Source organism: Triticum dicoccoides, chromosome 1A (assembly GCF_002162155.2).
Source record: "Triticum dicoccoides isolate Atlit2015 ecotype Zavitan chromosome 1A, WEW_v2.0, whole genome shotgun sequence".
NCBI lineage: Eukaryota > Viridiplantae > Streptophyta > Magnoliopsida > Poales > Poaceae > Triticum > Triticum dicoccoides.
This window is the reverse complement of record NC_041380.1, coordinates 19,400,852-19,414,575: the sequence shown is the minus strand read 5'-3', so window position 1 is coordinate 19,414,575 and position 13,724 is coordinate 19,400,852. Positions and strand designations below refer to the sequence as shown.

Below are 13,724 nucleotides of genomic sequence, written 5' to 3'. Positions count from 1 at the left end.
CTTAAAGAGGAAGAAGCATCTCTCTTTGCATCTTCAATAGATAGGAAAAAGGATCTTGAGGAGTAGAGCATGGTGGTGGATGCACAAGCTTTGCTTCAAGTCAAACTTCGTAAACTTTGACCAAATTTACATAAACAAAATTTATTAACATTCACAATCCAAGTCAATACCATTAAATATATTTTTACATCATACATACTTGTTATTGCGAAAGTTTAGATTGGTTTCGATAATCTTGGTCAAACTTTATGAAGTTTAACTTAGGTCAAATCTAATATGTGATGTAAGTACTAAACAAAGGTCGAATGTATATACTTTGACCTCGTAACAGAGGTAATTGTTAGTTTACATTTTAGAGTTAAATAAGTTGCAAAGTTTAGCATTGTCATTTATCAAGTTTCGGGCTGTCCATAATATCTACAGTAATGAGGACATAAACATTTATAAGCAAAAATAACAGCACTACCTAGGAAGGATGGAGGAGTAAAAAAGACAAGCGACTCCGCTGGGGATCGAACCCAGAATCTCTGGTTTCGTAGACCAGCGCCTTATCCATTGGGCCACGGAGTCCTTGAATGACCCGATGGAACGTTAAACTTACTCAATAAGATACCAGTGACCGCATCACGATGTAGTTAGTGAAGGCAGTGACCGAGCCATGATGCGGTTAGTGAGGGCTTTGAGTAAACTATATGGTACCAAACTAGGCCAGCACACAGCATATCATAACTGAAGGATTCAGACCACGCAGGAAAATAAATAAATTGTTCAGAACATGGATGGACATGAGAACGCAGGCAACAAAAAAAAAAAGAAAAGGGAAGAACATTGGAGGAAACGGCTCCAATTATTAACACAGAGGGTGGATGGCTTCAGTCAAGAAGTTCTTATTCAGTCTTGTCCGATAAAAACATCGCTGCGAATATCGATGGCCTCACGGCTAGGTGAGGTAGTTGATGAACTCGACGGCGGTCGCGATGGCGCCTCCGGTGATGGCGTCCTGGGCGATCTTGTTCCCTTTGTTGTTGGTAGCAGCAGAGACCAGGGCGCCGGTTGCAATGCCTCCTATCAACGCATTTTTCTACACGAGCACCGGAAAAGAGAGGGGTTAATAAACAATCTAAGACTGACAGAAAACATGCAACAGTAATATTGATTATGAATGCAAATAGTACTGTATTTTGATGGACAAGAAGATTTCTAACGTGCTAGCACAGCATTAGACCTGCGTAATCCTAGGACAGGGTGTGGAGACAGAAGTTAAAGTTATCATCATGAGTTATGAGATGCCATGGATCTGATTGAATCTTCTCTTACACTACTTAAGCAATTAGCTCAAGATCTTACTCAACAAAAGAAAGATGTAGATCGTCAAGTAGGCAGATAATGTTGTTTGCGACGGGGAGGCAGTCATGCAGGTTTTTTTTTCTTTTCTTTTTTTTGAAAAGGGGGTATCCCCGGCCTCTGCATCAGAACGATGCATACGGCCACAGCAGTCATGCAGGTAGAATTTCCCTCACCTAAGGTTCAGTTAAGTGCAAGAAACATGAAAGATCCATTTTCGGAGAATCATTACCCAGTCACGGTCACCACGGGCCCTTTCCACTCCATACTCCATGCCTACATACACCCCAGCAACGGCACCTGCAGATTAGTTGAAAAAGCATCCGAATCTGTCAGCGAAAATTTAGAAGAACGGATGAACGATTCATGTTAACACATTTATTGAGCCAAATAAGACAATAAGAAATGTTCTTCTACTTAGTTACCCCAATATGCACCCTCCTTGCACATTTTCTTCAGCTGCATAAAAAAAACAGAATACCACATCAGTTGCCTGAACCTTAACGCAGGTGCAGAAATAAGGCGACATAATTTCCACTAATCCACAAGTACAGAGCAATTATACAAAAATAGTGTACAGGGGCTTAATTAGACTTCCAGTTCAGCTCTCTTTCCTCCATTTAAACATTATCCTTTGCTAAAAAAAAGAACCTTAAACATTATCCAACAGGGTATGCTAAAACTAGGCGCTGCTACTGAAATAGCCTGAAGTACTGAACATTTAGTCAGTTCCAGCTTAGAATATATCGGCTGCCTGTCAGTCCACAGCTATTGGAACCGCTGTATGAAAAATTGGCTGATTAATTAGTTAACTACCACCCGACCGAGCAGTTACCAATTAACGATTTCCTGAACAATGAGTGGAGCATCTAGTTGTTTGACACTCAGAGAGCAGCAAAACTCAGGGGAAATGGTGCAACATAATGCCTTCTAATTACACGACAGTGATGGCGTCAAGCCACCGGTGTTTACAAAACTAAGTGAGAGAAAAACAAGTGCGGTGGAAAATGATGCTTACTGTCTCTTCAAGCTGGCGCTTCGAGATATCCCCTGCAAAGAAACCAAGATAATTTGGTGTCACATTTGTCTGCACAGCACCAACAAAAACTGATGTACACGAGTGAAAAATACTGCTCTATAACACTGGATTGCAACAGACAGCATCTGGCCAGTATCTAAACAAGATCCGGGTGGTTCTGAATCTAAGCTACTCTGCGTCTCTGCAAACCTGACTAAGTCCTCTAATTACACAACAGCGATGGCCTCAAGTAGATGCAATATTTCAGCTAGCACTTAGTCAAGCTGCTTTTCACGAGACAGAGACACTGCATCTGGCTAAGTGTTAACTGAAATATGGCACGCTCTGAACCTAAGCTACTCTGCTTCTTTGCGAAGATGTGAACCTTCATCACGAAAAAGGAAATCCCCTTTTTATCTATTTCCGGGAACGGTTCCGTCAGTCGATGAGTTTTTTCTTCTCTTTTTGAGAGAGAATGAGTTGATGAGTTAACTGAACACAAACATCCACACAAATAAATCCAGATCCTGTGGCTAACAACACGGTTTCGATACTAGAGTAGGAGAGACGGGATGCGTTGTGGTTACCCCTGTGGATGCAGTCGAAGGCGTCCTCGGCGACCACCCTGCAGGCGCCGACCTGCGCGCATTATCCAGACGCCGGATCAGACACATTGCAATATATACGTCTAGATACATTGGGTTAAAGATAAAGAAGACGAGGGAGGGGGGAGAGGGGTGCGTACGGCGCCGATCTTGAGGAAGCCGTCGACGGTGCGGTTGAGGAGCGGGTTCCCGAGGTCGATGGCCACGTCCACCTTGTTCGACCCCGCCTCCAGCCCCGCGCTAGGCATCTTTCCTTCTCTTGACTGACCAGCTGGGAGCAGTGCAGAGCAAGAAGATGGAGCGGAGTACAGTGAGATACGCAGAGTGGGATATGTATAGAGCGAGACGGAGAGGAAGCAGTGGCTGTGAAGCCACGGGAGCCTTCGACCCTACTCCGCTGGGGGGACTCGCGCCATGGCCACGCGTCCACGGGCGGAAACAAAAGCGTCGCTCCCGGCGCTGGTCCCGTGGGATCCGCCGGTGGACGCACGGCGCAGGATGCCCTGCCGACTTGCTTGCCTCCCAGGGTTTATCCAAAAAAAGCAAATCGAATGGCGCCCTTGTTTCCATTTCAATTTGGACATGAAATAGTAAAACGAATTCCTTTTCCAGGATGGTTTTACTCGGCCAAATCTGGATTCCATGTGTTGCCGACACTCAATTTGTCAATTGACAGGACATATCTATCTATCTATCTATCTCATGTTTGGCTGCCATTTCTGAGGTGTAACATGAACCGGCCAGCAAGTTTTGCTTAAAAAAAAGCTGCACATAATACCTAGACAAACATTATCTTTTCGGATTTTAAAGTTGATGCCGGGATGAATTCAGTTAGATCGCATAATCCTTCATGAAACAGGCTGGTCCATATATACGGCACGAGGCCACACAATCAAATTTGGACCGCCATGTTCAGATCCATAAAGCAAAAATGCATGGCTGGCACAAACAAAGCAAATGTTCAAAGCTCCAAAGCTTGTATCAAGCAAGGTATGCAAGACAAAAGACTATACCTTGTTCAGGACCTATCTCTTTTTATTCCATCAAGAAAGGTTTGAAGAGATTTGATCTTGTGGCTTCTTTGTTGTCATGCAAATATGATGTGAATCATGCATGTAAGTAAACTTACTAAAGCAGCTATCAAATGTGTTAACTTGCAAGTCTAAGGTGTGTCCAACGTCTACATTAATATGAACAACATTCATTTTCAAAGAAGATACATAGGAAAAGGAAAAAGAAACATGGGTAGAAGAAATGCATATGCCAAAGCAGAGACAGCAGCAAATTAGAGCCGCATAAGGGCATCTCCAAGGGAGACTCGCAAAGCTCCGGTATATGTCTGACCGGACACATTTGTTCACTTATGCAGTCTAATGGGGACTTGTATTGATCTGCGAAGCGGTCCGGACGTCCATTTTCGGGAAAAGTGGAGACAAAGGTAGGGGAGATATACCGGAGTTCGGACATTCACTTGACCAACCAAAAGCCTCCGCGTGATCCTCCTCTCTTTTCTCTCTCCTCAGATGCATGGTCCCCCTCTCATCTCTCTCCTCCCAACCGGACACCACACCACAAATAACCACCACATGCATGATCCCCACCTACTTTTTCTTCTCACAGCTAGATACTTTGTAAATAGAGTTGGATGGCTCACTTTCGTATCATGTCCGTGCACCACGTCCGGACACAAAAACGGACATATACCAAAGGAAATTTGCGGGTCAGCATTGGACATGCCCTAAAGAACCCATGCTCATTGCTTATGTACATGTCCAAATCATAACGATTCTTTTAAAGTAGATTGACCAACTAGTACTCCTAGTTAAGAGGAAGACAATGCTTTCTTTTTTCAATTAAAGAAAACAAATTATTGGGCAGGTGATTCTAGTGTCCAGTCTCAAGATGTGCTAGAATTGGTCTTGGCAAATTCAATTCCCACTGTCTATCAAAAAATGCAGCACAACCAGTAGATGCATTAGTTGGTTCTGTAATCAAGGATTTTATTCCATCATTGCACCGTCAAATTTGGGCTTGTCATGCTAATAAGCAAGATGAAATCAGAAAAGCTTACATGTCTGCAACATACAACTTGACATCAACAATATATAAATATGGTCAACTTTTATAAACATGGTCACAATATATAACTTGACATCAACAATATATAAATACAGTCAAATTTTATAAACATGGCCACAATATATAACTTGACATCAACAATATATAAGTACGGTCAAATTTTATAAACATGGTCACAATATATAACTTGACATCGACGATGACCTCTCAATTTACATCTTGATACCATGTTGTCTTGTCTGAGTAAAAGTTACAAACAGAAATATATAGATTTATTATTGTGTAATTTTCATGACGGCTGCTAGGCGTCATCCGACTGATCTTAGAGAAAGATCAGCCACCTGACCATCCGTTCGATCGAAGTGTGCAACACATCTTAATTCCTTCTCTTTTGGATCTACACCCAACAAGCCCAGCAACACGGCACAACGTAGCCTTCTGCAACAACGGGGATGTTGCGAACCGCACGACAGCAGCACCGACGCCTCAACCATGACAACGACGTCAGCAACCTCACAACAGTGGATGATGCGACCCAACGAGCGCAACTCCGCCGAGGCAGGACGTTGGACACTGTATGTTCATCACTACCACACATTTGCGTCGATGCTGCAAAAAGCCATTGGGCGATGCCGGCCACCGCCCCTCTCGTCGGTGCCTCCTTGATGCCACCTTACAGCTACACCACCACCACCACTCATGATGCTTTAAAACACCGTCGCCGGTTGACGGAGCAAGATATCAATCGGACGAACCGAAGAGTTTCATAATTTTCATTACAAATAGAAACCCCCGAAAAATAGATAATCACTGAGAAGTTCACAATACTAGACTTCAGGATCTGTGTAACCTCTGTGGAAATGAGTGTAGCCGTTTGATCAATGTATAATCTCGTCTGACCAGAAAAAAGAAAAAGGAAACTTCAGGTAGGCGGTTTGTGTGTACGGCAGAGTCGAGCCCAATCACTGCTCCCATTCCCTCGATGCTAGCTAGCTAAACACATCTGGTGATCGGTCCGTCCCGTAGGGTGACGGTTAGCGTTTGGAAAGCGGCGATTACGGAGGCGATTAGGTCTCCGTCGTCCCTGTCCTTCGTTTAGCGCTAGCCGCCGTACTAGTCGAGATCTACTCCGGCGACTGAGATCCAAACCCGTCTGTTCTCTGTCCCTTGTCCTCCTGGACGGGGGGCGAACCCATCCCAACCCACAAAACAGCCTTTCGCGCGTTCTAGGGCGTGCGATCGTAAACCACCAAAACCCTAGACGTGACCAGACAGCTGTGAAGATGGAGAAAATGGCAGGGCTGCTGGAGAACCTGCGGCTGTCGGAGGAGGAGAGGAAGGGAGTGAAGATCCGGAGGGATGCGCAGGGAAAAGGGAAGCAGACGGAGATCCGGGCGATCGGGAGAGTCTTGTTAGAGAGGCCGGCGCATCCAGATGCGATCTGCAACTCTTTGGGAAAGGTCTGGAGCCCCATCCGCGGCGTGGAATGGAAGGAGTTGGGCGACAACATATTCATGTTCATCTTCAACCAGGAGAGGGAGAGAAGGAAGGCCCTAGAGGACGGCCCATGGATGTTTGACAACAACCTGGTGGTGATGGAGGAGTTTGTATCGAGGAAGCGGATTGAAGACTATGAGTTCAAGGATATACCTATTTGGATTAGGGTTTATGGGTTACCATTGGGAGACATGGATGAAGATACCGGGGAGATGATCGGAAATATGGTGGGAGAGTTCGTAGAAGCTGACACTAGAGCGGATGGAAGGGCCATTGGGAAATATCTCAGAGTGAAGGTACGCCTCCAAATTGGGAAGCCATTGATGAGGGGTTTTAGGCTCGATACAAGACAGGGAGATGAGGGAAGTGAGGAGGAAGATAACCGGGTAGAGGCGGGAGAGAGGCCGGTGAAGAGCAAGGATGAGGAGGATAAGGACCCTTGGTGCCGGTTTGAATATGAGTACCTACCACATTTTTGTTACATCTGCGGTAAGCTGGGCCATCTCGAGCGGGGCTGTTCAATCAAGCTAAAGAAAGGAGAGAGGGCATAGTTTGGTAGGTGGATGAAGGTGGACACGGGCATAAGGAGAGGAGGGGTGCCGGATGGGACATGGCGGAGCTCTACGCGTGGTAGCAGTGGGAGTCGGGCATATGGTTTTGGGTGGTCTGGTGTTCGGTCAGGCAGCGACAACCTATCATGGAGGAAGGATGGGAGCAGGTCAGGAGGAGGGAGCGGAGTGGAGAAGGGTCCGGAGGTGAATAGCACGACTAAGGCAAAAATGGCTGGGGGTAAGGAGGGCACCGTTAGGAAGATCACTGTCAGCGACAAAGCTACGAATGTGCAGGAGGGGGAGGCAACACCTAAGGAGATGGAGCTCCAGGAGAATGGTGCGATGAAGGAGGCGGATGGGGTATGGAGGTTGATGCGCTGGGTAGTTTAGTGCATGAGGAAGAGAAGGGGAAGGGTGGGAAGCTGAACATGTCGCAGAAAAACAAGGGTGAGAAGGGAGGTAAAGTTAGGGAGCCAGACAAATTCAGGAGGAGGGAGAGAGCACGGAAGGAGGATAAAGAAGGTGTGTCTCAAGAGGGTACAGGAGGGAGTAAGAAGAGATCATGTGCGGAAGAGGAGATGGAAACCGAGGAGAGCAGGTCAGCTAAAAGAGAACGGAGGATGGAGCGGGCGATTGAGGAGAACCGTGTCGGGTCTGACAACAACAACACATCGGCCGGGCTGCAGGAGCAGCCCCAGAGCAATGAAACTAATAAGTTGGAACTGCCGGGGTTTGGGGAATGGCCCGGCAGTTCCTGCACTCCTGGATCTTGGGAGAAAGGAGGACCCCGATATCTTGTTCTTGGCTGAGAGTAGAATGACGGAGGAGGAGATGGAATGGCTGAGGTGGAAGCTAGGGCTCGCTAGCATGGTGGCTTGGAACCCGGAGGGGAGGAGTAGGGGAGTGGCGATGTTCTGGAGGAGAGGGATGGATGTTACCTTGAGGTCGATGGGGAGGAGGCATATAGATGCATATGTTATGGATGAGAAGGGGGTATGGAGGCTTACTGGGGTGTACGGGGAATCACAATGGGAGAGGAAAGTGGAGACCTGGAGGGTTCTACGCACACTCAAACAACAACACCAAGGGGGTAGGGCCTGGCTGTGCCTTGGAGACTTCAATGAAATATTGTGCAACGACGAGAAGGTGGGAGGAGTACCGTGAGGCTCTATCTTTTTGCGAACTACAAGATTTAGGTTTTGAGGGTGACATGTTTACTTGGCGGAACCATAGTGAAGTTAGTGCAGATTACATCTGTGAGCGGCTGGACCGGGCAGTGGCAAATGATGGATGGTGTACTCAGTTCCCCGACTTTCGGGTAGTTAATGGAGACCCGAGGCACTCTGATCACAGGCCGGTGGTCGTGTCAACAGAAAAAGAAGATACAGAAACAGGGACTCGTGATACTACCTTTCGCTTTGAGGCCCGGTGGATGTAGGAGGATGGATTTGATGAAGTTATTAAGAAGGCATGGGAGGAAAGCTGGGCGGAAGGGGCAGGAGAGGTGTCAAGGGCGTTGGCGGGAGTGGCTCAAAGACTAACAAAATGGAACAAGGAAGTTGTGGGCGAGCTAGGAGCGATGCTTAAGAAGGCAAACTGTGATTTGGAAAAATGGAGGCGGCATGTGATCTCAAAAGAGAAAGTGAAGGAGGAGGCGTGGTGGAGAGGAGAGGTAGCATGCCTAGAAGAGATCATCCATATAAAGTGGAGACAAAGAGTGCACATATGGTGGTTGAAGGAGTGGGGGAGGAACACTAAGTTTCTGCATAAGTGTGCTACAGCGAGGAAGAAAAATAACAAAATAAAGGAGCTGAGGAGAGAGTATGGCTCGGTGGTGGCGGAGGGACCCGAGATGACTAACTATGTGTGCTCCTTTTTTCAGGATGTGTTCACTTCAAAACGCAGCACCAGATCGTCGGAACTGGCGCAATGTGTCTAGGCGCGGGTTACACCGCAAATGAATGAGTGCCTCATGAAAGAGTTCACACAAGAGGAGATAAAGGTAGCCCTCGACCAGATTGGCGATTTGAAAGCACCTGGACCTGATGGTATGCCATCGTTGGTGTATAAAAAACACTGGAGTATGATGGGTGGAAGGATTGTGGAGGAGGTGATGCATGTGCTGAATGGTGGACAGATGCCGGAAGGGTGGAACGATACATATGTGGTGTTGATACCGAAGGTGAAGAACCCAACCAGAATAACGGACTTGAGGCCTATAAGTTTGTGCAATGTTCTGTATAAGATTGTCTCAAAGGTGTTGGCCAACCGACTAAAGGTTATCTTGCCCGAGGTGATCTCAGATAACCAGAGTGCGTTCGTGCCGGGGCGCTTGATCACAGATAATGTCCTTATTGCATATGAGCTTTCCCACATGCTGCTGAACAAAAGAAAAGGAAAGGAGGGCTACGCAGCGATCAAGGCTGATATGAGCAAGGCGTACGACCGGGTTGAATGGAGCTTTCTCAAGCTCATGATGGAGAGGCTGGGATTCTGTAATGCATGGGTTGGGCTGTTAATGAAATGTGTTTCTACCGTCCGGTACCAAATAAAGGTTAATGGTAGCATCACGGAGCAGTTCGTGCCCACCCGGGGCCTGCGCCAAGGAGATCCCCTCTCACCGTATCTATTCGTCATTTGTGCAGAGGGATTGTCTGCGCTATTACAAGCGGCTGAGAGAGAAGGAAGGCTGGGGGGTGTTCGAGTATGTCAGGGGGCTCCGGCCATTTCCCATCTATTCTTCGCCGATGACTCGGTCCTAATGATCATGGCCAAAGTACTGAGGCGAACGAACTGAAGCGAATACTTGACTTGTATGAGGAATGCTCGGGATGGTGCATCAACAAGGAGAAGCGTGCCATCATGTTCAGTGCAAATAGACGGGTGGAGCAGAAGGAAAATGTGAAGAGGGGTGTTGGCATTTCATGTGAAACCTGGAATGAACGCTACCTTGGATTACCTGTGTATGTGGGACGATCTCGCAAGCAAGTCTTTGCATACTTAAAGGATGCAGTCTGGCGACGGATGCAAGGATGGAAGGAACGACTCTTGGATAAAGTGGGAAAGGAAGTGCTTGTGAAGGCCGTGGCCCAAGCCATCCCGACATATTCCATGTCTTGCTTCTACCTGACAAAAACCCTATGTGATGAGATTAGCTCGCTCATTGCGAAGTTTTGGTGGAGCCAGCAAGATAGTGAGTCCAAAATACACTGGATTGGATGGCCAAAACTGAGAAAGCCAAGGCGCAGGGGGGCCTAGGATTCAGGGACATACATTCCTTCAATATAGCGATGCTGTCCAGGCAGATATGGTGGTTGATCCAGAAACCAGAGAGCCTGTGCGCCCAGGTGCTGAGAGCCAAGTATTATCTGAATGGCGATATCCTGAGTGCAGCACCGAGGGAGGGCATTTCATACACCTGGAGGAGCCTCCTTCAGGGACTGGAGTTGGTCAGACACGACTACATATGGCGTATTGGCGATGGTCAGCAGGTTGATATCTGGGAGGACCCATGGCTGCCAAAAGCTTGGACACGGCGGGTGCAAACACCGAGGAACAGAATCCTGCTCAACAAAGTGCATGAACTTATAAACCCCACCACTGGGAAATGGGATGAGGAGTTGGTACGGGATATCTTTGTCCCAGAAGATGCCAATCTGATCCTTGCGATTCCTTTGTGGGAAGGCATGCATGATTTCATAGCGTGGCACTATGACGAGAAGGGCATGCATTCAGTAAAGCAAGCATATAAACTAAAGGTGAAGATGCATGAGATAGCAAATGGAGTGGAGGCAGGCAGGAGTGGAGAACTACATGGCTCTCTCAATGCGTGTGAGAACACGTACTGGAGCCGGATATGGAAGATGCCGTGCCAGAGCAAGATCAGAATGTTCACATGGCGTTTGGCCCACAACTCGCTAGCCACACGCGCCAATCTAGAGGCTAGAGGGATGGTTATTGAAGACACTCGCTGCCTTCTTTTTGCGCGGAACGTCAAGGGTGGTGGCCACCTTTTTATCCGGTACAAGGAAGCTAAAGAGGTGTGGCGCGCGCTGGGGAAGGAAGCTGTCAGGATGGAACTGGAGAGTTACAACTCCATAGGGGATGTAATGGATCACTTGTGGTCACTGAAAATGGAGGATAGGGTGCAGATCCTGTACTTCTGGTGGGAGTGGTGGAACGAGAGGAACCGTGTCAGGAAGAACGAAGGCAGAACACGGGCAGCGGAGATAGTGCACCGGACTAAGATAGCCACCATGGAGTACTGAGAGATTCTGGGGAAGAAGGAGCGGCACTCTTCCAGGGTGAAGACTAAATGGCGGGCACCTAAAGAGGGCATTCTGAAGTTTAACATTGATGGTGCCCATGTGCCAGGAGGCTCACACTCTGCGTGGGAGTGGTTGCTCGTGACCACACTGGAGATATAATAGCTTGCATGGCAGGGAGGAACGAGCATGTCCATGATGCATTCGCAGTTGAGTTACGAGAGGCCGAGGGCGTGGTGGAACTGATTGCCCATCTTAGGGCGATCCAGATCAGCACCGAAACTGATTCACAGCTTCTCCAGGCGGCCCTTACTCAGAAGGAGCCAAGCTTTTCAGCGTATGCCTCGGCTCTGGACGACCTGAAGATCCAAATGAGGCTATGGTTCTCCAAGTGTGATGTAATCGCATGCAGGCGGGAGGCCAACGGTGTTGCGCATGAGCTCCCTAAGCTAGGATATGAATGTAATGTGGATGAATGTAATGTGCATGAACCCACCATATGCGCTTTGCTTTGACCCTCAAAAAAGAGTCGAGCCCAATCTCCTCGGACTGAACTGGTCGAGCCCAGCCATTCCCCTCCACCGTCTCCCTCACCGGACACACTCAACCCAGACCTAGCGACCGCCATGGCGCCGCCACCGCCGCCGCCAGCGGCGCTCCCGTACGAGCTCGTCGAGGAGATCCTCCTCCGCCTCCCGACCGATGACCCCGCCTGCCTCCTCCGGTCCTCCCTCGTCTCCAAGGCCTGGAGCGGCGCCGTCTCCGCCCCCGGCTTCCGCCGCCGCCTCCACGAGCTCCACGGGACACCCCCTCATGCTCGGCATCCTCCATGACCAGGACAGCGACCGCGCCCCCTCCTTCTTCCCCACCACGGCCTCGTCCTTCTCCCTCGCCGTCCCGGACGGCCGGTCCTGGCTGGCCCGCGACTGCTGCCACGGCCGCGCCCTCTTCTTCCCCAAGTGTGAGGACGCCAAGGAACTCCTGGTGTGGGAGCCAATCACGGGCACCCAGCACCTTGTGCCTGTGCCCACGGTGTTGGAGCGCGGCTACTTGGCTGCGGCCATGCTCTGCACGGCGGATGGGTGCGACCACCGTGACTGCTCGGGGGCCCTTTCCGCGTGCTTTTTGTCTTCCCCGGCGGGTATGGCACGTCGGCGTGCGTGTACTGGTCGGAGACCGGTGCCTGGGGCGAGCCGGCCTCGACACACGACGACTTAATGGTATACATACAACATTCTGGCGTTCTCGTCGGCAGCTCTCAGCTCTACTTCGTCTTCCACGACCACGAGGAGAGTGGGTGGATCCTGGAGTACGACTTCTCCAGGCACTCCCTCACTCTGTTCAGCGCACCAGACAACCACTTTGGCCTGTATAATCTCGTGCTCGCAGACGACGGTGGGCTGGGAGTAATCCAACACGTGCATCCGCATCTCAAATTGTGGTCAAGAGATGCGAGTGATGGCACTGATGCACGATGGGTGCTCAGCCGGGTCATCTCCCCGTGCAACTTGCTCCCAACTAGTGCTCGCTTGGATGAAGGTTATAGAGTGCTAGTGGTGGGCTTTGCCGAGGGAGCAAATGTCATTTTCGTTAGTACATTGGCGGGACTCTTCGCAATTGAGCTACAATCTGAGCAGGTGAAGAAGGTGTGTGATCAATGTAGTTTCCATAACATGGTTGCAGTTGTCACCTTCTACACTCCTGTGGCCCGAGGCAACCTCCAAAATCTGTTGGCGTCAAAGCCTGGTGAGGATCCAGGTGGTGAGGATGGTGTAGAGGAGGAGAAAACAGTAAATTAGGCGCAACAACTGGCCGACCATTGTTCCAATGCTATCAAGGAGGGGGACTTTGTCAACACTTTCGAAAGCATCCGCCATGACCACAATATCAGGTGAGGGCTGTAGTCCCAAACTCCTCCCCATTCCGAGCTACCCTGAAACATTTGTACAGATGTGATTGTGGAGAAAAAGAAATCCCCCTTAGTTCAGTGCTCATTAAGATTAGCACCATGTGCCATTAGTTTCTTTGGGACTTTGTTTTTTGTTCAGGAGATAAATTTAGAACAACTTTAGATGTTTTAGCCTTTTAGGACGAAGTGGTTGCCAAGTGGTAAGAAGGTATTGTCTATTATTGTCCCTTTCTTTGGGCCAGTGGTGGTGCCAGGGGCCCGAGCTGCACAACTGTGTGGTGAAGTGCTTTATTTTCTTTGAAGTCTGCGTTGCTCTCTAGTTTATATGCAATTTCACTTCTATGGAATAGTAACTTTTTGGATCAACCAGCCCCATAGTTTAAACGGGGCACAACCATGCCCATCAGATAGTCATATGTACACAGAAAATGGCCATGTGATTCTGCATATGAAAAC

The 13,724-nt window shown here is 48.7% G+C and overlaps 1 protein-coding gene, 1 non-coding gene and 1 pseudogene across 2 annotated transcripts; 1 reads left to right on the top strand and 2 right to left on the bottom strand.

Annotated features, from left to right (window-relative positions):
* Positions 1–497: 497 nt before the first annotated feature.
* TRNAR-ACG lies at positions 498–570 on the bottom strand. Its single transcript has one exon. It is a non-coding gene; the product is annotated as a tRNA-Arg (tRNA).
* A 151-nt stretch (positions 571–721) lies between these two features.
* Positions 722–3,294, bottom strand: LOC119359652 (outer envelope pore protein 16, chloroplastic-like). Its single transcript, XM_037625773.1, has 6 exons — positions 3,108–3,294; positions 2,950–3,001; positions 2,363–2,394; positions 1,770–1,803; positions 1,577–1,644; positions 722–1,081 (listed from the first exon to the last, which is right to left on the bottom strand). The coding sequence occupies exons 1-6, from the start codon at positions 3,213–3,215 to the stop codon at positions 941–943; spliced, it is 435 nt and encodes a 144-aa protein (XP_037481670.1). The 5' UTR covers positions 3,216–3,294; the 3' UTR covers positions 722–940.
* Positions 3,295–11,953: 8,659 nt separating this feature from the next.
* Positions 11,954–13,254, top strand: LOC119350145 (annotated as a pseudogene).
* Positions 13,255–13,724: the final 470 nt, after the last annotated feature.